The 24,994-nt window shown below is 31.9% G+C and overlaps 1 protein-coding gene across 1 annotated transcript; it reads right to left on the reverse strand.

Annotated features, from left to right (window-relative positions):
• Nucleotides 1–4,766: 4,766 nt before the first annotated feature.
• Nucleotides 4,767–24,657, reverse strand: th (tyrosine hydroxylase). Its single transcript, XM_056452260.1, has 13 exons — nucleotides 24,334–24,657; nucleotides 22,820–23,023; nucleotides 19,059–19,233; nucleotides 17,169–17,257; nucleotides 16,957–17,024; nucleotides 16,389–16,439; nucleotides 16,156–16,301; nucleotides 14,652–14,787; nucleotides 10,473–10,542; nucleotides 10,324–10,380; nucleotides 10,153–10,248; nucleotides 7,048–7,181; nucleotides 4,767–5,069 (listed from the first exon to the last, which is right to left on the reverse strand). The coding sequence occupies exons 1-13, from the start codon at nucleotides 24,415–24,417 to the stop codon at nucleotides 4,910–4,912; spliced, it is 1,470 nt and encodes a 489-aa protein (XP_056308235.1). The 5' UTR covers nucleotides 24,418–24,657; the 3' UTR covers nucleotides 4,767–4,909.
• Nucleotides 24,658–24,994: the final 337 nt, after the last annotated feature.

The raw sequence follows: 24,994 nt of genomic DNA on the forward strand, positions 1-24,994 counted from the left end.
TGGATGGAGCGCGTGGAGGAGCGAGAGGTCCACGGCCCGGGGGCGGCGGATTTACTCTCACTGAAACCCTCAGATCTGCCCGAGTGCCAACCGCAGTGCGGGGGACAACTGGGGTGGGTGGCTCTTTTGCAAGAGCGAGCCGCGATTTTAACTGCGCAACAGACATGACATCAGTGATGGCATGCACTGCCCGCGAGCACCGCATTAACATGCTGGACCCCCAGACATGAAACGCTGTGCTCGTGCCCATCATCCGGGGATAGGAAACCACCGCATCCAGAAACGCACGGTCGGAGTGACGTCTTGAAAAAGACGCGCTGCACGACCGTGTTGCTCTTTTAGGAAAGCTTTTTTCCTATATACAAACCGCTCTTGGAGGACCGGACCCAAAGGACGCCAGGCAAGGGAGAAATACCCAGCTCGACCATCTGCCACTGCGTATACGCGCTCTGGACCGGGAGAAGCTGCTTCTCGATCTCTCTCTGTAGACACAGGTTGGAGATACCCTCAAAGACTCTCTCAGAAGCTTCGTGAAAGGCTCTGAAAGCGAAAGGATGTCGAGCATGGCACTGGCTGCGTCTTTATAGCATGACTGATTGTCATTGACGCCAGCTGTGCACGCTGACGCTGCCAACTCATTGGCATTTCATTGGCCCGTTTTTATACTCTTTCAGATGATTGGATTCTGACGAAATCCCCATAGTGGAAGTTTCCACATAGCATTGGAGTTCCCCATCCGAAGGGGAACAATCGTTATACAATAACTTGCCTAGTTACCCTATCCTGCCTGGTTAAACTAATTAACCTAGTTAAGCCTTTAAAAAATCTTGAAAATTCTTGAAAAATATCTAGTAAAATATTATATACTGCCATCATGACAAAGATAAAATAAATCAGTTATTAGAAATGAGTTATAAAAACTTTTATGTTTTGAAATGTGTTAATTCAGGGTGGTTAATAATTCAGATTACAACTGTATATATATATATATATATATATATATATATATATATATATATATATATATATATATATATATATATATATATATAATTTTTATTTTTAACAGACTTTTCAGCTTGTCTGCACTGTAAAAAATAAAATACTGCAAAATTTACAGTAACTTACTGATAACTTCAGTTGTTGCCAGTAAGATTGTGGATTTACAAGGACACTTTAAATAAATAACTACAATTGTACTGTATATTTACAATAGAATTGTAATCATTACTTTTCAATACGTTTGTAAATTTACAGTCTAACTGATATCCAAAATGCCAAGTTAGTACATTTTAATCATTAATTTACACCCTTACAACCAACAATACTTGCCAGTAAGTTACGGTAAATTTCACAGTAAACTGTAATTATTAATTTACAGTGCATGCAGGCGACATGGTGGCTCAGTGGTTATCACTATCACCACACAGAAAGAAGGTTGCTGAAATCAAGTCCCGACTAGGCCAGTTGGCTTTTCTGTTAGGAGTTTACATATTCTCCTTGTGTTGGCAATGGTTTCCTCCAGGTGCTCCGGTTTCCCCCACAGTCCAAAGACATGCGCTATAGATGAATTGAATAAACTAAATTGTTCGTAATGTATGTGTGTGAATGAGTGTATATGGATGTTTCTCAAAACTGGGTTGCACCTGGAGGGGCATCTGCTGTGTAAAACATGTGCTGGATAAGTTGGCGGTTTATTCCGCTGTGGCGACCCCGGATTAATAAAGGGACTAAGCCGAAGGAAAATGAATGAATGAATTTACAGTTCGCTTGTAAATTTACAGTTTTACTGGCTACCAAAATTGCCAGTAAGTTACTGTAAGTTTTACAATATATTTTTGACAGTGCATATTTGAACCAACATTGGGTCTCAGCATTTAATTTATAATGAATCACTAAATATATTTTTATTCATAATAACACACAATATGGAATTTGCATTACACTGTTTTTGCATTTGAGCTTTATTTAAGCTTAAATAATATAAACAATATTTCCAAATATTACACCATTGCAGAGATAGACTATTGCGTTCATATACTATATTTCCTGTTTTCAGGACAAGGATGAATATAAACAAACATCAATTAGTCTGCTGCCATTATTAATGAATGATTCACTGAAATAAAATAAAATATTTCTAGCATCTGTAGGAGAATACTTTAGCTCAATGGGAATATATATTTGGTAATAATAATAATAATAATACATTCAGTTTGTTTTGATTAAAAATTATACAAATTTGGTTATATACTGTGCATATTTAATTTATTTATTTTAGTGTCTGGGCTCATATTCACAAAACATTTTATCTTAACAACTAAGTGTTCTCCTAAATATCAGTGAAAGATTTTAGCTAAGATGTTTTCGTTAATCTATTTACAAAGCTGCGGAGACAAACATTTAGTTAGAAATAAGGACAGACTTAAGATAAGAGTAAGGGAAGAGTTGACCTTGTTGCTATGGGTGATGTCAGCAATTACTAACTATGCACACAGTGATTGGCTGATGGGGAGGGGAGGAGTCTGTTAGAGATTAATTCTGGAAACTCTGTAGAGTACAATATTATGTTGCAATAATCAAATAAAAGTTTCCAAATAAAAGTATTTAAAAATAAAACGTAAAAATAGGCTAAGCGAATAAAAAGTGTGTTCTTTGATTTTGGTCATTTAGACTTGAAATAAAGATTATCTTCCAATGTTACAAATTAGTCTATTTTTTTGGAAAATAATTGAGCTTTTAAAGAATTTTGAAATATATATATATATATATATATATATATATATATATATATATATATATATATATATATATATATATATATATAGAATTTCAAAGCATATTTCGGACCATGTGCATGAGCAATAACATTGTTAAAAGCTCATTATGGTCAAATGTTTTTAAACTGTTTTCTTTCTCATGTAAATTGCCATCAACAGCCATTTTAAAATAGTTTGAGGTTTGTTCTTAGTTGTTAGGAGTCATCTTTTTTACTTGTATAATGTTTTACAGGTTTAGCAGCTTATACTTTGTGTAATACTTTTTAGCAAAAATTTACTCTCAGAAATAAAGATACAAAATCTGTCACTCTTTTAAAATGTACACTTTTGAGAATAACAGGTCCAAATTTGTGCTACATTCATACCTAAAAAGTAAGTAAAGATGCACATCTGTAAAGTGTACATTTTGAAATGGTACCACTTCAGAGACACACTCTCAGAAAAAAAGGTACAAAATCTGTCACTGGGTAGGCTACATTTTTGCTCCTAACAGGTCCTTAAAGGTATAAATTAATTCATGAAAAGTAAAGTGAACCTTAAAGTGTATTCCAAAGGTACTGTCTATTTGTATGGTGCAAAAGTGCACATTTTGAAATGGTACCAACTGATGCACTCTTAGAAATAAAGGTACAAAATCTGCCACAGGGTACATTTTTGTCCCTAACAGGTCCTTAAAGGTACATATCAATATCTAAAAGTACAAATTTGTACCTCATAATACCTTAAAGATACAAAAATATAACCTAAAGGTGCCATCTGTGGGGTACAAATGTTTACATTTTTTTAAATGGTATCTCTGAGAAAGAAAGATACAAAACATGTCACTGGGTACATTTTTGTTCCTAACAGGTCCTTAAAGGTACATATCTATATCTAAAAAGTTAAAATTTGCACGGTTGTTGCTAGATCGGATATGGCTGCATTATCGAGAATTAACGAGTTAATGAGAATTATTTATATTATTTATCAAATTTCCCATTTATTGTATTTTATTAACATCTACCCCCACCCCAACCCTAAACCCAACCGTCACAGTACTGTAAAATATTTATTATTGTTATACAGTGTCATAAAAAATGCTGATATATTGATGTGCATATCGCACTTCCGGCTGGCCGCGTATCCAATCTAGACTTTACCCTGTCATTGGGTACATTTTTGTTCCTAACAGGTCCTTAAAGGTACATATCAATATCTAAAAAGTAAAAATGTGTACCTCAAACAAAAAATTCAAAGTACAAAAAATGTAGCCTAAAGGTGCTAATGTCCATCTGTCAGGTAAAAAGTGTACATTTAGAAATGGTACCACCTCAGTTACGCTATCTCTGAGAAAAAAAGACACAAAATCTGTCATTGCGTACATTTTTGTTCCTAACTGGTCCTTAAAGGTACACATTAATACCTGAAAAGTAAAAATTTGCACCTCATAGTACCTTAAAGCTATAAAAGTGTACCCTAAAACTACTAATGTCCATCTTTATGGTTCAAAGATGTATCTTTTGAAAAGGTACCACCTCATTGACAGATTTTGTACCTTTATTTTTGAGGATTCGTGTATTCGTTTGAGGATTTGAGGATTATTCGTGTAGGAGTTCTAAATTTAGGAATCACGTGCCCATATTTATAAATATATTTTTTAATCTAAATCAGAAACTTGGGAACTGCTTTTAGGCTTAATATGTTTTGTGAATATGGCCCCTGGTAATATTTTTGGCTTCAATAGCTTAAATAACAAGTGTACATCTGTCTGAAATTTAAATAAAAACTGTAAATATATTAATTAAATGTCATATACCTCAAAATGAAAATTATATCACAAAATGTTATAATTTTTAAATTTGATCATTAATGACTTTCTTCTGTTGAAAATAAAAAAACAATCAGAAATAAAACTCTTTCTCTCTCTATCTCTATTAATATATTCTACTATAATGTGAGTGTAAGTGATGAACTTTCTTTTTTGGATACGTAATTTAACACTCGTGGTTTTAAAGTTTGTTTTCAGCATTTTAGAAGCAACAATGTCTATAGCAGCAGATGTACAGTAGACATAGAAGAACAGTATAACAATGAGACTGTCACACGTGAAGCATTGAGGAACGCGACAGCTGATTGGTTCCTCAGCAGAATTAAGCCAACACATTCAGGGCATCTGTGAGAATCTTCAGTTCGTCTTTTATGGTCTCCAGGCCTTTCTGGATCTTCAGTGGGTTGTCCAGCACTTCTATGCTGTCCGTGTATGGGTCGAACCGCACTGAAAATGGTCGCTTGATGCGGGTCACATATGTTCTGCAAATGATCATTAAAAAAACATTTCATAAATAAAAATCTATGTAATTAGTCAATTCATGCTCTGTTTTTGAGGGATATGTCTTGAAAAAAAAGGTTTATAAAATTTTTTTAAAGCTAGTTGAAAAAAATTGATAGTTGACGTACTGTAAAAACTTCAGAAAGTTTTGTCTTATTTGGCGTCATTTTGCTTTGTGAGTTTAAAACTATTTTAAATAAGAATAAAATATATTTTTTATTATTGTTATTATTGTTGATATTATTGTTGTTATTGTTGTTGTTGTTGTTGTTGTCGTTGCTATTGTTATTATTATTATTATTTTAAAAAGGGAAAAATTTCACATCAGAAGACCATTTGAAATAAATCATAAATATACCGTTTCCTTTACATTGTCAATAATATGTAAACCAGTGTTATTTATTTTTACTGTTATGCATGTTATGCGTTAATAAAGCAATGCAATGTTATTGTGTATTTCCAAACAATAAAAACAAAATCCAAATGCATGCAATAGGTTGTTTTCACATGACGTCATTGATGATGCGCAAAATTCAAAAGGAGGGCAGGAAGTGGTTCTTCTAGAAATCTCTATCAGAACATCAAAATATTTCTGTTTTAAGTTGTTTATTATTGTTTAAATTATCCAAAATAAGAAATGGCGAACAGTTTTTATAGACTTTCAAACGTTTTTGCTCATAAAGGGGGAAAAGATCAAGAAACTGTCTGAAAAACGGAAGAAAAGGTGGCATATAATAAATATTTTTTCAATACATCCATGTGTACAAGCTTTTTTTTAACGCGATAATTCGTTTGACAGCACCAATAAAGATTATGTAAAGGCCTAGCTATGTGTATAAATATGTTAATGTGTTATATAAAAATCAGATACAAACAACGCCACACTTGTACAAAATCCTGGAGAATATAAAAAATGTACCCTGTCATGTAATCGCTGCAATGAAATCTCCATCTTATTTTGCAATAATCCAAGTCTTTATTGGCATTTTGGCGGAATAAACATGCGTAACGTGTTTAAAACTTGACCCTCTTCATGACACAAGGATCATGCCCAATATATGTGATTATTATCATATGTGAATGAAAAGAACCTATAAATGTATTTTAAAAAATGTGTTTGTTGTTTTATGATCTATTTAAATATACAGTTGAAGTCAGAATTATTAGCCTACCTTTGATTTTTTTTTCTTTTTAAATACTTCCTAAATGATGTTTAACAGAGCAAAGAATTTTTCACAGTATGTCTGATAATATATTTTTCTTCTGGAGAAAGTATGATTTGTTTTATTTCGGCTAGAATAAAAGCAGTTTTTTTTTTATGAACCATTTTCAGGTCAATATTATTAGCCCCTAAAGCTATATTTTTTTCCATAGTCTACAGAACAAACCATCGTTATACAATAACTTGCCTAATTACCCTAACCTGCCTAGTTAACCTAATTAACCTAGTTAAGCCTTTAAATGTCACTTTAAGCTGTATAGAAGTGTCTTGAAAAATATTTAGTAAATATTATTTACTGTCATCATGACAAAGATTAAATAAATCAGTTATTAGAAATGAGTTATTAAAACTATTATGTTTAGAAATGTGTTGAAAAAATCTTTCCTCCGTTAAACAGAAATTCGGGAAAAAATAAACAAGGTGGGTAATAATTCAGGGGTTTATATATATATATATATATATATATATATATATATATATATATATATATATATATATATATATATATATATATATATTTTATTAAATGTATGTATGAATGCATGTTTATTTGTTGATTCATTGATATATTTACTTTTTTGTATTATGTTATTTTTCAGGTGTTTTTAAACATAATATAAAACTGCTTAGAAGCTATTTCTAGGCTGTTGCTTTTTATTTCATCATCTTTTACCTTATAAGTAATTTTTAAAAATGGAATAATAAATCTGTGTCATAGTATATTTCGTGCCGCTTACCTCAGTTTCTCAGTGGCATCCACAAAGCTTTCTGACACAAAATAGACAGGTTGGTAAGTCTGGTCTTGGTATGGCTGAACAGCAACAATATCCGGGTCAAATTCTCGTCTCTCTGGCTCATCTGAGAGAGAATGCTGAGAAAATGGGATAAAAAGATAAAAATCAACTGACTTTATTGTGAAATAATAACAGTAATGAAGTGAATAAAACTGAAGTCAGTGCATTTGGGAACAGAGATAAGGTTCTCAAGGTGAATAAAGGTCAAACTACAAAAAATAGGGTCAAGACTCTGGAGTCAGATCTGAGTTTTAATAGTCTAGCCTACCTCAATACATTACAGATATGCTCACTGAATACAAACCTAACAGATCACTCAGATCTTTAGGATCACATAAATTAGAAATTCCAAGTAATTCAGTCAAAGCAGGGGGAATCTACTTTCAGCTACTATGCCCCTCGCTGCTGAAATCAGCTTCCAGAAATGATCAGACATGCTCCAACATTAGGCATATTCAAGTCAAGACTTAAAACACATCTGTTTAGCTGTGCCTTTACTGAATGAGCACTGTGCTACGTCCAACAGATCATACTATTGTGTCTTTCTTTTCTTTTTCATTCTTTTATAACCTGTTTAAACACATTTTATTCTGTTTTTATCTGTTTTTAATCATTTTTATTATTTGTTTTTATTTTTTAATTTTTTTTATTTGTTTATATTTTCTTATACTTGTCTTTTTTTATTCTTGTTTATGTAAAGCACTTTAAGTTGCCACTGTGTATGAAATGTGCTATATTAATAAACTTGCCTTGCCTAATGATTTTTTACCACACTATATTGTCACTTAGTTTTTTGTTTTGGTTCATCAATTCACACAATTTACGAAATAGATTACATTAGTCTTCTTATTATTAATTTTATTTTATATTGATCACCAATAGAGCAAAAACAGAAACATGTAGCATTGTTCGGTGCATTAAATTGAATGAATAAGTTCTTCCATCCACTATAATTAGCTGTATTTTTTAGAATAGAAAGTTCTAATTCATCCTTCATGCCATCTTGAGGTAATGATTTATTTTATTTTATTTTGATTAAAATATGCATTTTACCATTCCTCTATGTTAAAGTTTTATCATTTTTCGAATCCATTCAGCCAATCTCCAGGTCTGGCAAGAGCATGTTTAGCTTAGCTTAGCACAGATCACTGAATTGGATTAGACCAATAGCATCTTGTTCTAAAAATGACCAAAGAATTTTGATATTTTGGAGTGTTCCTCCAAAATGCTCATATTGTTAATTCTTTAATTAAATTATCTTCGGCATGTGATCTGAACATTTCAAAAGATATTATGATGTTATGTTGATATTATGTTCCAGTTCATTGAAATATCTCACTACTTGAGAACTTACATGATGCCATGTCATCTAATACTCAATTTATGTTCATTAATTCATAATTTCATGAATTGCTTATATTATAAAATACACTAAAATAATTAATTTAACCCTATTTGCACATACTTTTGAACCAATTAAATTGTTACTTCCTAACCAACAAAGCGCTGAATTCTCAAAGAGTTTCAACAATTTAATTTAATAACTGTCTGTATATGCTTTCATTGTTTTAGAGATATTAATTCATACAGGGATGAGAGAATGCAACAAGTACCTGTTGTGGGTACTTTAATCTGTAAATCCTTTCATTCTCAGAAAACCAAACAGATACATTTTTTTAGTTAAATAAGTTGTTAGACATATTTATTTAGATATTAATTATACTTTTATGTTATTTTATATTTTTTTATAATGTTCAAGTAAAAAAGTAAGCATGTTTTTATCATTTTAATATGCCTATATACAGATTCTGCCTTATTTTGTATTTTTTGGTTTAGATTATGATGAATTTACACTTGATTTTTTAATTTAATACTGACTTTAAGTAGTCTTCAGATTTTATTAAATGTTTATTTCGTTCTTCTATTCATTTAGTAGGTCATGCCATAAAGTATATATGTAATCAATATGTGTGCATAATTGTGTTCAGTATAGTTTTTTTTTTTTTTTTCAGAACAAGCAATGAGTATTTAAATCAAGAAACATTTTTAGACTAGCAAAAATATTGTCGTGATTTCAGAAATAATAAATCAAAATTAAAGTAAGTGAAAAAGCTAATTAATCTGCCAATGGGTTAAGCAAAATAATTAGGTTTTCGCTTTGAAATAAGATTGACCAGATTGACAATCTCACGGCAATTCGTAACTTTTTGATTTAGTGGCTAATTTGTATGAATTCGTACCATCTCATTCGTACAGTTTAGTAAGATTTGCTTATCCTTCAATGACGGTTGGGTTTAGGGGTGGGGTTTTGTGATACACCTCCTTTTCAAATCGTACATTTTCTTGTACGAATTGGTTATCCACTAAACTGACAAAAATGTAAAATAGTTATGTTTCCTCATGAGATCAGGCTGTATTGACAGATTATTTTGCTTGTTTCAAGGAAAAGCTCACTAAAATTTGATATTATTTCTGCAACAATATTTTGTACTTGTCTACAAAATGCTGCTTGATATAAGAGTTTTTAGATATTTTGACTAGATATTTGGACTAAAGCATTTTATTATTATTGATTTTATTAAAAATGATCATTTTGACTAATGGCTAGTTATTGGAAAAATACAGAAAGACCTCCTTTTAAACAATGGTTACAATAATTGTCTCACTGTTTTGCATTATGAAAATTTATGTATATAGTAAAGAGAAAAACTGAAAAGTTTTTCAAAATATGAAATCCTTTTGTAGGATTTCTGAAAAAAAGTTATATGAATATTCTGTCCATATAACTTGTATCTTGTGTCACCTTCTATTAATATGCAATTGTTTTGATGCATCTTTATTTTATGTGTGTATGTACAGTACATGCATTTGTTTTTTATTTATATACTTTTATTATTATTTTATTTTTTATAATGTTGTATGTTTTGTTTTCGTTAGTACATGTTAAAAGTTCCTAAAATTAATAAAGATATGAAGTATTTTTTTTTTTTATCATTTTGGCACTCAGTCATTTATACAAAAGTTTACAAATGACTTGAGGCCACCTACCACCAGCTCTCCATAAGATGACAGCAGTCCTGCTCCATATGCTTTAATCATCCCTCCCTGTTTACACAGTCCAAACTCCACAGTGAACCAGTACATCTGAAAAACACATACAGCAGTTAGTTTACATATAGAATACTCAGTTTCATAAGCTTTGAACTGCTTTTTACTTACTGTCGATAGCTTCTCAATATCTTCATCAGAAGCTCCAAGAGATGCCAGACCAATACTCTGAGAGAGCAGAGATTTAAGGACACAAATTAAAGATTGAATATGCACTTAATTAAAAGAAATGAAAATATGCATTATGCTGATGTCTTTACCTGAGAAAACTGTGCAAATGTTCGATCAGACAATATTGGTACATGGCCAAGAAGTTCATGGACGCAATCCCTTAAAAGGGAAACATAAAATAATAGTGATTATTAGTTTAAGAATATTTATGAACTGATTCATTGTAGATGTTTTTAAACCATACACCAGCAAATTTAGTAAATTACACAGTATTTAACTGTAATACGAACTGTATTTTAGTGCAGGACAATTATACAGTAAGTTACTGTATTTTTAAAGTTGCATTATGAAAATTACTGTATATTTTAGATTGTAAATATACAATACTGTAAATGATTACAGCATGATAAATGCTGCTGTGAATATAAATACAGTATATTTGCAGTAACTGGCCTACAGTAAGTTATTGTAGATGTGAACTGCTGCCAGTAAGTTACTTTAGATTCTACAGAAAATTGTTAACAGTGTATACATGCACTATTAACAATTTGGTCTCTTTATAAAAACGCGTGCATTTGTAATGAAGTGAGTATTGTTATGTAGGGTTTAAATTGGCCCTTTGCTTTTAAATGTACACCCATTTTATGTTTATTTGTTTTTAAACAACAGCACTTGCAGATAATGTTTTTAATAAAACAAAAGGATAGTTCATGTGAAATAAAGTGAGTAGATTTTCACTTGCAGTTATTCAGGCATTTTACTTTAAAGAACATTTTTAATAATTGTTGTAATACAATTATATCGTACCTAAAGTAAGGACGCAAATTCGTTTCTGTTCACAGACATAGTGTACATAATGTTAACGATTTTTGTAAATTACACAGTGTTTAACTGTAATATGAACTGTATTTTCATGTAGGACAGTTATACAGTGTCTTACTGTATTTTAAAGTTGCATTACAGTATATTTTACAGTAAAGATACACTACTGTAAATACATATACAGCAAGTAAATTGTGCTGCAAATGTATGTAAATATTTTTTGCTGTAATTGTATTACAGTAAGATACAGTACTAGCGAACTGCTGCCAGTGAGTTACTGTAGATTCTACAAGAAACTGTTAACAGTGTAGCCCACTAAAGCACCATAGTGTTTTATTCAAGATTACATTTAAATGTAAAATTACTGTAAATGAATTATAAGTCAAACAAACTTCAGTGACATTAAAGTATATTTTATTATACCGTAAATGCTTGTTGATCCATTCAAATGTTTCAAAGATAAACTAAGTCATTTTAAAATTAAATATTAAGATTTTTTTAATCCTGATGTGAGGATTACAATATGTTCGGTTTTGGTTTGGAGCACAACACCAACATCATTTTCTTTTAAAGTTTTTGAAAAGGTTTAAGTACAGCCTAAAACATTCAAAATTATCCTATTTCATGTGGACCAGTGAAAATTAAAAAATGCATAAATATATATGATATTAATTTGAACTTGGTATTAGTAATGAAAAATACTCTTTATTTCTGCCAGTCCTGGAGTTGGCAATGCCATTTTGTAAAAGAAACACTATGTACCTTGTACACATACATATAAAAAGCCCTGCTTTACAATATTACTGTAATGGTTATTTATTCATCAAGCCTTAAGATTAAACATGTAAAACATGTGCATAACATCACAGATATTGCAAATGCATTTTAATTCTGTTGCTTACTAGAGCTGGGATGATCAATTCTTTGCCAATCGAGAAATGGTTCTGCATTGATTCTGAGATTTTCCAAATGCATTACAATTCTCTCTATCTGAGCTTAGTTTTTAGCAACAGTTGCCATTGTGTGCTTTACAAACAGATATATGCTTGTCTCCAATTCCTTGCACATACCACTTGAGCCTAAAATAATCTTTATTGAAATGAACAAAGGTCTAAGTAAATTTAGTGAGATTATCATAAGCTATTTATATTAATTATGTGGCTTAAAAGATGAGGAGCATGTACATTTGACTGTTTACAGTACATGGCTTAGCCATGAACTCTTTTTTTTGTGAGCATTTGGCTAACAATGGTTAAGAACTAGCCTAGAACGCCATCTGCTGTTAAAAACTAAGCTCAGTATTCTTTCCAGAGAGAATATGATGCATTCCAAAAATCTTACACTAGCCATTAATCGCAATTTCACAATGCATCAATTTCTTTTAATTACAGCCATGTGGTTTAGCCAATATCGGTATTGTTTTCAAAAACTTCCATTAGTATGTTTTTAGATGTGTGTATTTTTAAGTCCGCAAATGGCAGTTGTTGTAAATTAACTGGTAAAACACATAAAAAGAGGTTACATTTATTAACCACCCTTACATCTAAGATCTAACCTGATTAAATATATTTATTTAATGTTATCTGTGCTACATTTCATCAGCAACTGTGTGTTCCCACACATCAGCAACCTACTGTGTCCACCTGCTTATCATTGATTTAGCCTTTCAGTCCTGTGTGTACATAAAAGCCCCCTTTTTTATTTTGGTATCTTTCAGTTCTTGTTTGGATTATTGCTCTAATTCTCATTCCTGAGACCAAGTAAATGTTGTTTAGTTTAAATAAAGATGGTTTTCTAAAATTGTCAACAGTAAACAGTTATTGTTACATTCAGTTTTCACTTAACCCTTACCGCACAGTGTTACCATACATGATATTTATGTTCATTTCTCTGCCACTGTTTCTTTAAGACCAACATTGAATTTTTTGGTTGGACCTTAGTGTAGCCAATGATGTGCTTTGGTTAAGTCACATGACATGCAGTGTTTTTTTGTGGCGTGATTTCTGACAGACTCGAGTATATTGTGAGTAGTTGCTGAATGCAAATGTAATTGTCAATAAAAACAAAGGATCAAATTATGTCAGATCCACAAAAAAATCTGAAACATCACCTCCAGTAAGTTCTAATGACATACTGTATTCATCACTCAAAAAGGTTTTTATCAAATTAGTTTTTTTATAAATTAATCAAATGTGTGTGTTGCCAAATGGCAACTCTGTGCAATAGTGGAAAATGCAATACTGCAATGGGTTAGCTAGCTAGCAGGGTCAGCTGTGATGTTTTAAGTTGTAACAATAACAACATGAATGCTAGTAATATAATGTCAATTAGTTGTATGTTAAAGGCTTTTGAATTATGGATAAAATCTAGTTATAATGGAAATACTAGATATGAATACAGGGAACAGCTTTTTAGCGAGCACCACCATGTTCAGACAGAACTGGCTCTTCCTGCAGATAAAAGTGAGGATGAGATGGGTTTTAGTGACCATGAGAATGATGCAGATTGGACATTTGATAAGAGCAGTGATGGAGACAGTTCAGGTAAGTTAGCTCAGATGCAGATAAGACAGACGTAGTATAGTATACAGTATAGTATAATATATAAACATTGTTAGCTAGTAGCTACATTATTCTGATGCATCTGGATATACTACACTTGTTATTTATTTGTTATAATATTTACTGGAGAAAATACTTATATTTACTGTATGTTGTATATACGATAATACGATATTATGTTAGTTTTCAATAATATTCCGCAAAAAAGAATAAATGAAAGCTGTTGGAATATAATGCTGTTGAAAAGTATGTATAAGGTGTCATTTATAAGTTCTGTGTTAAAGCTTATAATACTGCAACAACAAATTAAATCAAAACAAACAACAAAATTATTAAATATATTACATAATTAATAATTAATTTAAAATTAACTATAATTATTAATTTCTAAGTTAGATCCACTGTTGGAAGTTGTTGCCATATGGCAACATATCATAAAGTACCTTAAAACAAGTTTTTACAGCACTTCAGGTTAAGCCATTTTAAGAAAAGAAAAACAGTCCAACTTTTTTTTTTATATAGATCTATCTAAGTATATTATTTATGGCTTAGACCATCCGCTGTGCAAAACATATGCCAGAGTAGTTGGCAGTTCATTCCACTGTGGTAACCCCTGATAAATCAGGGGCTGAGCGGAAGGAAGGAATAGAAATATTATTTTTAATAATTTTTCATTAATAATAATTAAAAAAAATAATTATGCAGTACTTTTCACAAGGATTACAATAAATTTTGTATTTGTTTTTTATTTTTGTTCAGCACATTTATTTGACCTTTATAGCATGTTGCAATGAGTGCATTGAGCCTACGCCTTGATGTAAATCAATGCTTAATAAACAGGAAATGTCTTGATAAATGTGAAATATGTGACAGGAAGTCTCTTACGGTTCAGGGGAGTGCATGGGGGAGGAAGCATGGCGTATGTACTGTGTGCACTGGAACACACGAAAAGCCAGGCTGGCCAAAAAGTCGCGTGCAGAGAGCAAACCTGCCACTGGCCTCAGCTGAAATCCTGTGCGCTCTTTATACATGAAAAAACAACAAACAGACAGAGAGAGAAAGAGAGAGATAGGTCTGTCATTCGGTCATTCTTATTGGTTGTCACAGTGTTTCTATGTCATTCTGGGTGTTTGCTATGATAATACTATTTAGGTGTCAATGGTACGAACCATTATAGGGGAGGTCAAATTTACATTTATATTAACTAATATTTTACAATTTCAGATACAGATCAGTGCAATTTTTTTTTTCTAGACAACCCATCTACTTTGACATCTTTTAAGGGCCTCAACGTTAATTAGGGGTGTCAACCACCCCAAACCCCTGTGGAATTTGCATGCTGGTTATATTATGACAAGAGCTATGTGGTTGCTAAGGTGCATAGGTTATTTTCTACCAAATTGCTACAGGGTTGCTTAGTCCTTGGTGTTTGCCAGAGTCCTGGTATGTAGTTGCTGGGTGGATCCTGAGCTGTAGCTGTGAACTATCCAAACTGGGGTCTCCAATAGGCAGGCATACACTCAGTATGGATATAGTTTGTATAATACATGTTTCAGCAAATCAAATCTATGTATTTATTTGAATTAAATCAAAATTTAAAAAAAAACATATTTAAGTTTCACTTTTGTGGGATATTTAATGTATTCTGACTTACAGTAACCTCTGAGTAGCTGTTTCAGAAGCTAGTGAAGGTCAAACTATACAAACTATGCAGCTAATTTGACTTTACTTGTAGGCTATATGTCGAAACAAGCTCCAATCTTGCAAGTAAAGTGTCTTGTGATCACTTACTGTGTCTATCTGTGCTCTAGATCTGGCAGTTTCAGACTGTTGAATGAATTTTTTCTCACATAGACTGATTGGCGTGATGCCAATATGCATTTACAATAGTATGCACCATTATAGGGGTGGACAAATGCATATTTATATAATCCATTATTTTAATTAATTTTATTATTTAAGATACAGATCAGAACAATCTATTTCTCACTATTTAGAGGGCTGACCCTCATACATGTTGTTTTAATGTCCTTCAGAGGGAGAGCAAGAATTAATTAGGGAGGTCAATCCCCCCAAAACCCATGTAATTCACACTCTGCACACACACACCTAAACCTCACTACCATCCAAGTCATGTCACCAACGTAAGCTCCCCTCTTTCTAAGCAGTATTTAATTAAGCCTAAGGTGTGCACAAACTAACAAGGATGCAGTATTGAGAGCAAGGTCTTAAAGAATTTAAAAAAAAATGTTTTCTGATATCGCTACTGTTTCTGGTATCTTTTCAGTCTTACTGGAAAGACCTATTTATGGTATCAAAACACAATTTGTTCTAATATATAGTTATGGATTTGTGCTGTTTTCTGGCTGTGCTATAATCCGATTGGTACCTTTTAAGAAGCAGGACACATCCTCCAGCTGAGGGATGTTATCTGGGCTGTAGCCGCAGTGTTTCTCCAGTAACCGGAAAGCCTCTAAATGTTCACTGCAGGCATGGGTCGTGTACAGATCTCGGAGGGTGGAGTAGACCTCCCGCCTGCACACATTTGGTTGCAATAAAGACATGATATGAGAATCTCTGCCTGTGTTCATCTATTTTGCTACTTATTTCAACACAACACACCATGTTCCGATTTCTTCCTCTGTATAATCCACTCTAGGAATTGGTTCTCCACTAAAACAAAACAAAAAACAAACAAGGGTCAATAAAATATATGTGTCCTCATGTGCTGAAACAAATGCAGCATGTTAAATTTTCCCAGCAGGCCCACAACATCATAAGACATCAATATTAGGTTAGATTTAGGTCATGACATCAGGTGACCAAAATTTAATGTCTATCCAGCATCTAAGGACAATGTTATTTTGACGGCCAATAACGACATCAAATTACGTTGGTATTTGATTGATTTTAGGTTGTGTTGGAAAGTGACCAAAATCCAATGTGTGATCGGTGTCACAGTAGTAACGTCCACACAACATTAAAATGTAACATGATTAGACGTTGATATTTGGTTGAATTTAGGTTGATTTAGGTTGGGCATTGGATATGGACGTCAGCCTGACGCTGGGATTTAATGTCAACCTGATTTTCATTTCCAAACAAAATCCAACATCCCCACAACGTTGGGGTACAACATCAATATGACGTCATGTTGACGTCCTGTGCCTGCAGGGCTCTTGCAACACACTGTCTGTATTTGAAGGCAATGTCTCCGATCATCTTTCGTCGTTTTCTGTAAACAGGGTCGGTAAATCCCTGCAAAAGAAATCAAAGATAAGAGTGTTTGTTATGCAAAACAAGTTTAAAGTATGTTTAGATTATGTTTTGAACATTACTTTTTACATTTTATTTTATATATTTTATTTTTAATTTATTAGAAATGAATACTCCAGCACTTACTGGGTGATCCTGATCCAGATCAGGATCATATTTGGTGACAAGGTGATGGCATTTATCAAGCTCAGCAATTTTTCTTGGAAACCAATGAACTGGGAGGAAGAAATTACAAAAAAGGTTTTCACAATAAATATTGTTTCAAAGCAGCTTAACAAAAGGTGCACGTTATTACATTACATCAGAATGACTGCGAGGTCTTAAAAAGTCTTAAAATGCCTTAAATTTCAAAAACAAAATTTTAGGCCTTAAAAAGTCTTATAATCAATTAAATATTGTGTTGAAGGTCTCAAATCATTTTAAACAGGTCTTAGTTTCCCTATGTCCAAGTAAAGCTACCCACACAATCACCAATAGTCCATCTCATAAAACCTTTTTTTTTATATCCGTTTTTATTGCAAAGAGATACACAAGAGCTGTCAGACATTGTTACAGCAAATTCTACTAAATAAATTGCCTAAGCAGGAAAAAACAACTAAAGCAATACATCCCTTGGCATGATCTTCCATTAATACACAAACTATTTACAGAAGTAACCCATTGGGGAAAACATCCTTAGTGTTTAGCCCGGTTCAAGTCTAAAATTTAATTCATAATGGTCTTAAAAGGGTCTTAAAAAGTCTTAAATTTGACCTGAAGAAAATTGCAGAAACCCTGTACATCCAAAATCAGAAAGAGTTAAGGTGTTTTAGCCGTTCTGAATTATTAGCCCCCTGTATTTTTCCCCAATTACTGATTAACGGAAAGACAATTTTTTCAACACATTTCTAAACAAAATAGTTTTAATAACTCATTTTTAATAACTAATTTATTTTATCTTTGCCATGATGTGACGGTACATAATATTTTACTAGATATTTTTCAAGACACTATAGTATTCAGCTTAAAGTGCAATTTAAAGGCTCTACTACACTGTGAAAAATCTTTTTTTGGTTTGGTATAAATCAGTACAAATGTCTGTACAACTACATTTAACACGTCGTTTTAACCTAAATCAAAATTCTCTTCATTAAGTAAAAAATAAATTGGTAACAGTTTATTTTGATGGTCCATTTGAGTAATAGACTGTCTTAATATCTGCTGATACTCCTCCTTCAACAGACATTTAACTGACTATTAGAAACTTTGCAAGTACATGTCCACTTACACTAACCCTAACCCCAATCCCAACCTGACAGTCTATTTATAATCTAATGAGAATAAGTTGGCATGTAGATGCAATGTAACAAACGGACCATCAAAATAAAGTGTGACCAAAAAAAAATGTTTTGGTTGCAAAACTTTGCAATTTCACCCAAAAAAAGCTTCTGCCAAAAGCTTCTGTTACTTTAAGTTGAGTTAATCTCAGACCTCCTCACTTGAAAAAATAGATGTTGCAGAATTTCTAACCCCAACAACAACGACAAAAAAAATAGTAGCACCAATACTAACATTAATGTCATTATTATTATTAACAACAACAACAAAATACTGCTATAATGCTAATATAATTGAAATTATTATTCAGTTGTAATATATCACATTTACCTAGTTTACTCTACAAAAAGAAACACTTAATACATGTTGACTGTTAATTTGTATTTAACTTATGTCTATGGTGGTTCATTCCACTGTGGACATCCCTGATTAATAAAGGGACTAAGCCGAAAAGAAAATGAATGAATGTTATGTATATATGGAAGCTTTTTCCTAACATAATTAAAATGACAATTCAAATGCCTAAAAAACCTTGCTCTGTTAACCATCATTTAGGAAATACTTGAAAAATAAAGGAGGGCTGATAATTTTGAATTCAACTGTGCATAGTTATCTTGCAGTCATAAAATGTACATTGCCCAACAACCAAGCATAACAGAAAATCAAAAACAAAGCAACGTCACATTTTAACAGACTTACATTTGACCTCCTTTGTGGTTTTGACATCTTCTGCACTTCTCTTCAGAGAGCTGACCAGAGTGCTAACATCCGACAAGTGCACTTCACACTGAACATAATATTCCAGGTCCTCCAAGCCATCCTTTGGTTTTCGGCTGGGTCTGGTTTCAAGATGGTGGATCTTGGCCTCAAATGTCTGTGGTGTTCAGTTGAGCATCAGAATAAAATAAATATATTAAAAACACTAATGCTCAAAATTAATGCAGTAACTTAAAATACCATTTATTGCTCATTAAATACATGACAACATTTAACATTGTACACAATCAAAATTTATATATAAACCTGTTAAAAAGTTTAAAAAATACAGTACACAGTTACTTTTTATGTTGAAAATACGTCACTTTGTGTGTGTTTTATTTCACCAAATCAGTGACATAATTCATGAATTTGGCAATTAAAGAGTTGTATCATCTACGTTTCTAAACAATTTAGTAGTTGTGATCAGGACTGAGGTTGATTAACAGATTTATGCAAAAAATTTTGAAAAAAATATATTTATCTGATGCATTTTTACAGCAGTTTAATTCGGTGGATGTTTTCATCCCTAACATAACAAATAGGTAGTAAATTCGCAGAGAGTGTATCTTTGAGGGTTTTTTTATTATTATTATTATTCAAAGCATTTTCTCAAAATATGTGTCAAAATAAGATTTGTCACCAAAAATCATTCTGCTAACTGAAACACAGAAAAGTTATTGCCAAATTAAGATTCAAAATCACAACAGAGTGGATGAAAACATCCCCAACAGTACATAAGGGTTAAATGGAATAGTGTTTCCCAGCACGATGCTGGGTTGTGCATGGCTGGAAGAGCATCCTCTGTGTAAAACACATGCCAGAATAGTTGGCAGTTCATTCCACTGTGGCGACCCCTAATAAATCAAGGACTAAGCTTAAGGAAAATGAATAAATGAATGTGGAATGACAAATATATACAACCTTGAATGTTAATGTGTAAAAATGAAGACTTTAGAGGCAAAAACCTCTAAGTGCCATCTGACATTTCCCTCTAAAATTAGCATTTTTTTTTCAGCCTTCTATGTTTATGTTCAGTTATTTCACTTTAAATGCAATGAAAATAACCTATTCTTTGCACAAAGAGTAAAATTACTGAAACTACACAAAACAGTCTGAGAAAAATGCTCATTTTAGATGAAAATTTCAGACGGCACTGAGGTTATTGCATTTAAACTCTTTAAATGTAAAAGGATGATTATCAATAATATATTTTAAATGCAGATGCTGTTTTGTTTTATACTGCATATACAGAAAAGATTTGTAATGTGTACTACTTTGGCCATTGCCAAACAAGGTTAAAATAACTGCACTGAAATAAACGATTCATTGGATTTACTACATTTTTTGAAGGTTTTAATTTAATATGTTCTGAATTTAAATAAACAAATAAAGTTGAACATTCCTAAATATAATTTGTTTAAATTCAGCACATATGAATTGTTTTTAACAGCTGAACTTTCAAAAATGTAGTAATTCCACTAAATTTTTTTCAGTGTGTCAAAAATGTAAACTGTGGATTTTGCTGTCATTTAAAGTAGGCCTACATACAGTATTAAGAAAAATCTAGGCTGAAGTATAATTGAGATATTTCGTTAAGACAATACTGTTAAGGTGAAGAATTTAGAATTTCCGAATATGCTCCAAATATATTCTTGACCTAAACAATAATGTCTTACGTAAGTTAATCATTTTTTTGCGAACTGGCTCATTATCACTAAAAATGCTACAAATTTTCCAAAAAAAAGTTTGAGATTTTTTGTTTAACCACATAGTTGTTTTATTAATTAGACCTTAGGCTGTAATAAATGAATGTTGGTTAAGCTCCTGCACGTTTTACAAATAATCTGTGAGCAGAAAAACAGTAAACAAACCTCAAATTGGGACATCCCTGTCATGGACAAATTTAAAGTAGTATGAGCATATTTTCATTGCAGTGTGATTATAAAATGTATATTTTCAGAAAGATGTTGTGTCCCTTTACCAACCCAACTTTTTAGATTATGGAAAAGGTCTGTTTATATTAATGAAATAATGGACAAATCATTTATTTTCCAATGAATATGCAATCACTGCACGTTCTTTTTAAAATAAAACCAAAAATCTAAATTATTTTGTCAAACTTTCAAACAATATTAACTGGCCCATATAGGTTAATTAAGAAATCACACAAGATGTTTTGCTGAGGTTATAAATAAATAGAAAACAAGATGACAGGGTGGACATTGGCATGACAGGGTGGACAAAGGCTTTATTTAGTCAGCGAAGTATGGAGGAACATTTGAAAAACAATAGGTACAACAAGAAATATTTAAGGGTTAATATAAAAGTGTTATAAATGTTTTCAAGGATTCAACTTCTGTTTTCATTAACTACTGCAAACCACTAAGCCACCATGCTGTCTCTTCTGTTATCAATTATGTTTTATCAATATGCAAATTAATGGGAAAATGAACAATTTGTCCTTAAAATAAACTAAATTTGCTAATGAATGTAAATATTTACATTGTACATTGTAATGAAGGAGTGAAGGGAATGTTGGAAGCAACTCAACTTAAACACCTTAATAATACAGTTTTTTTTTTTTTTTCAGAATAAGGTAAATAAACAGATTACATGTTCACATAAATGTACAAATACTTAGGGCTGTATTTTTATTTCAAACAGTCAATGAGCTCTATTATATGGATTTTAAAAGGATATCCTTTATATAGACTGAGGCAGATGTTGCTAAACGGTTTGTATTGTCCACTCGTGTATTGCATCTTCTGGTGTAGTATGTGTGTATAAGTGTTGTAACATAAAAACATTAACTACTTAACATTAAAATATTAAATAAATAATTAAAGTGTCAATAACAATGCATGTGACCAGCCTGTCAAGGAAGGATTTGTTACAGGGTGGACAATGACAGGGGGGACATTTTGGGCTAAAGATAGCATTTATTCAACACAGGTTGTACATGCAGCTGGCAAAGTATTTCCCTATTTAAGCTCTTTGTATACAGTTTAAAAGATATGTTTTTAATTGCTGTAATTGTTTTATATTAATTAATATTTCAGTATGACAGGGTGGACATGTAAGCTTGACAACATTCAGTTTCAAACACAATATGAGGAAAAATAGGAAACATAAGTGTAGATAGCTACTGTGTGCACAGCAGATGTTTTAACCTCCTTTGAAAAAAAGGTAAAATGGCACGGGGATGCCAATGAGTACCTCAGAGGGTTTCTTAAAAGGGCATATACCACATCATGACAGGGTGGACAGCAATTTCAACAACACGTGCAAAATTATTATTAATATTATGAAAACAAAATAAAAGTGATCAAAATGACTTGTTTACTTGTTAAAGACTATAAGAATTTAATTTACCTACTTTTTAGACTCACTGAAGTTGTCTGAGCAGTGTGTGGGACATGAAAAAATCACATCCATTCAATGAAAGAATATGGCAAAAATTGACAAAAACATATTTCAGAATTTCATTATTTTGCATTATGTTCATAAAGGACTGATTCAATCTTGTGGGACATCAAAGGTACATTATGGTGATAATGACCCAAGTTCTGAAACATTTACGTATTTCAAAAGACCAAGTACCTTTAAAAAATGACAATATAAATAAACTTCATAGTAAATTTTTCGCGTCAGAAAGTGGTGTCTTTTTTGGGAGGAGGAAATAAAAAAACATCTTAGCCTACCTCGAAAACCTTCAAGGTGCGAGACAGCGCTGGGCTTTTTGAGCATCTGAGAGTGAAGAATAGGCTGATCAACGCTTTTCCATCGCTCTCCTCAAACACGATCTGCTCGTTCAGTCCTGCAGCCTCCGCCGCTGCGGCCGCCGCCTCGCGCTCCTTACGCGCATCCTCGATCAAACTCTGCCGCCTCCCGACAAACTTCTGAGACTGTCGAAAGAGAAGACCGCAAATGACATCAGACGACACAAATTCTACATTTCTATTCGTTTTTAAAAGCATCTAAACTAGGAATAATAACATAGCCCTGCTTACCTTTTGGACATCAGATGGAGGTGATTTACATCTCCAAAAGCGCATAAGAACTTCAATGCAGTCTATGTAAACCTGTCGTATAGCTCAGATTTAATCATTTGCTCTTAATAAAAATACTTCTCTAAATAGTGCTTTCCACAGCGTTGTCGAATATGACGGCGGACTGTGTGCGTAAATCTCAATGGAGATTCCGTTTACGCACAGCAAAATCAGTTGAGATGGAGGTGCATCTAAAAGGATGATCCATACAAAATATTCGAGAAGTTGCTGAACACACTATTTGACTAATTTAATTGTAATAAAACATTACATAATAAACTAATACTGTAAGTGACACCAGCAAACAAATGCTGGACGAGCTTTTTTATTTTCATGTAGTATTGTAATGTAAAATTTTATTGAGAGTCTATTTGAGTTATTTGTCATTGTTTAATTATCATTTTTTTTAATTACAATATTATGTTTTTATTGCAATGATCTATTATAATAGATAGTATATAAGTAAACAATGACAAATTAGGACACTCAATAAAATTATACAATAAAATGCAACAAGTAAATAGATACTACTATTTGTGAAGTTATAATGTATAATAATTAATATATATATATATATATATATATATATATATATATATATATATATATATATATATATATATATATATTAATAAATATTAATATAATTTTATTGCGTGTCTTAATATGTCATTGTTTACTTATTTTTATTACAATGTTGTTTATTTTTTATATACATTATATATATATACATTTTATTTTATATACATTATATAGATAGATAGATAGATAGATAGATAGATAGATAGATAGATAGATAGATAGATAGATAGATAGATAGATAGATAGATAGATAGATAGATAGATAGATAGATAGATAGATCGAATTCAGTATCTTGTTCTGAAATTAAAATAAAATAAAGGTCATTAAGCTGAATTTCTGAATTTGCATATATTTATGGATTATTCAATTGAGTCGTACTTAGTATACTTTTTAAAATGTCAAAACTCTATATAATACGTATTTATGCTTTTACACATCTCCATGCGTAAAATCAAGTCCATTTTTTTATCAGTGAAAACAGTGAAATTGGCGTGGAAGCAATATCAAATTATTATATTCTTCTATTCATTTGTAATGCTAAACATGTTGAAGAAAAGTGGACAGTGTAGTCAAAGATTCCTACCGTAATAGAATCTGAGCGCTCGAGTTCAGAAGCAGCTCTCCGGATGCTCTTTGTGGAAGATGTGGAGCTGCTTGAATTCGGCATGTTCAGATGGCGCGCGCGCGAAACAGTTGAAATTATCTTGTGGTCTCTTGGGAGCGCTGGTCACTTACTTCCATGTAGCATTCTTTCCCCCCTTATTTATAGAGATCCTTTCTCTTGACTGACGTCAAACCGACCTCTTCCTTCTCCGTCATTGAACATCTTGAAGCCCCTCGCACCGCATTCGTTCATAATTTGATTCTGACTTTGCTGCGTAACCGTCTGTTTACATTTCCAATGCGCGCGTCTCACTAAACTATTCTCATTTGTCACGTATTAGTTTATGAATAAACAGCCTCCCCTGTTGAAAGTGACAACGATCAATAATTTAAACAAATCTTCCTTGATTAAATCTCTTTTGCTAAATATATTTATATGATCTAATGGAATATTAAAATATTACAATTGCAATAATTGTAAAATTTATCTCAAATTCAACTAAATTTACCAAAGATGATCGCATAGCCAACACTTTAAAAAAATTACTGGTTACATTTTTAAGTTGAATCAAATTAACCTTGTGAGTCATTTTAACTTAAATGACATTAAACTGAATCACAAGAGCTTAAAACAGATTAGA

Source organism: Danio aesculapii, chromosome 25 (assembly GCF_903798145.1).
Source record: "Danio aesculapii chromosome 25, fDanAes4.1, whole genome shotgun sequence".
Taxonomy (NCBI): domain Eukaryota; kingdom Metazoa; phylum Chordata; class Actinopteri; order Cypriniformes; family Danionidae; genus Danio; species Danio aesculapii.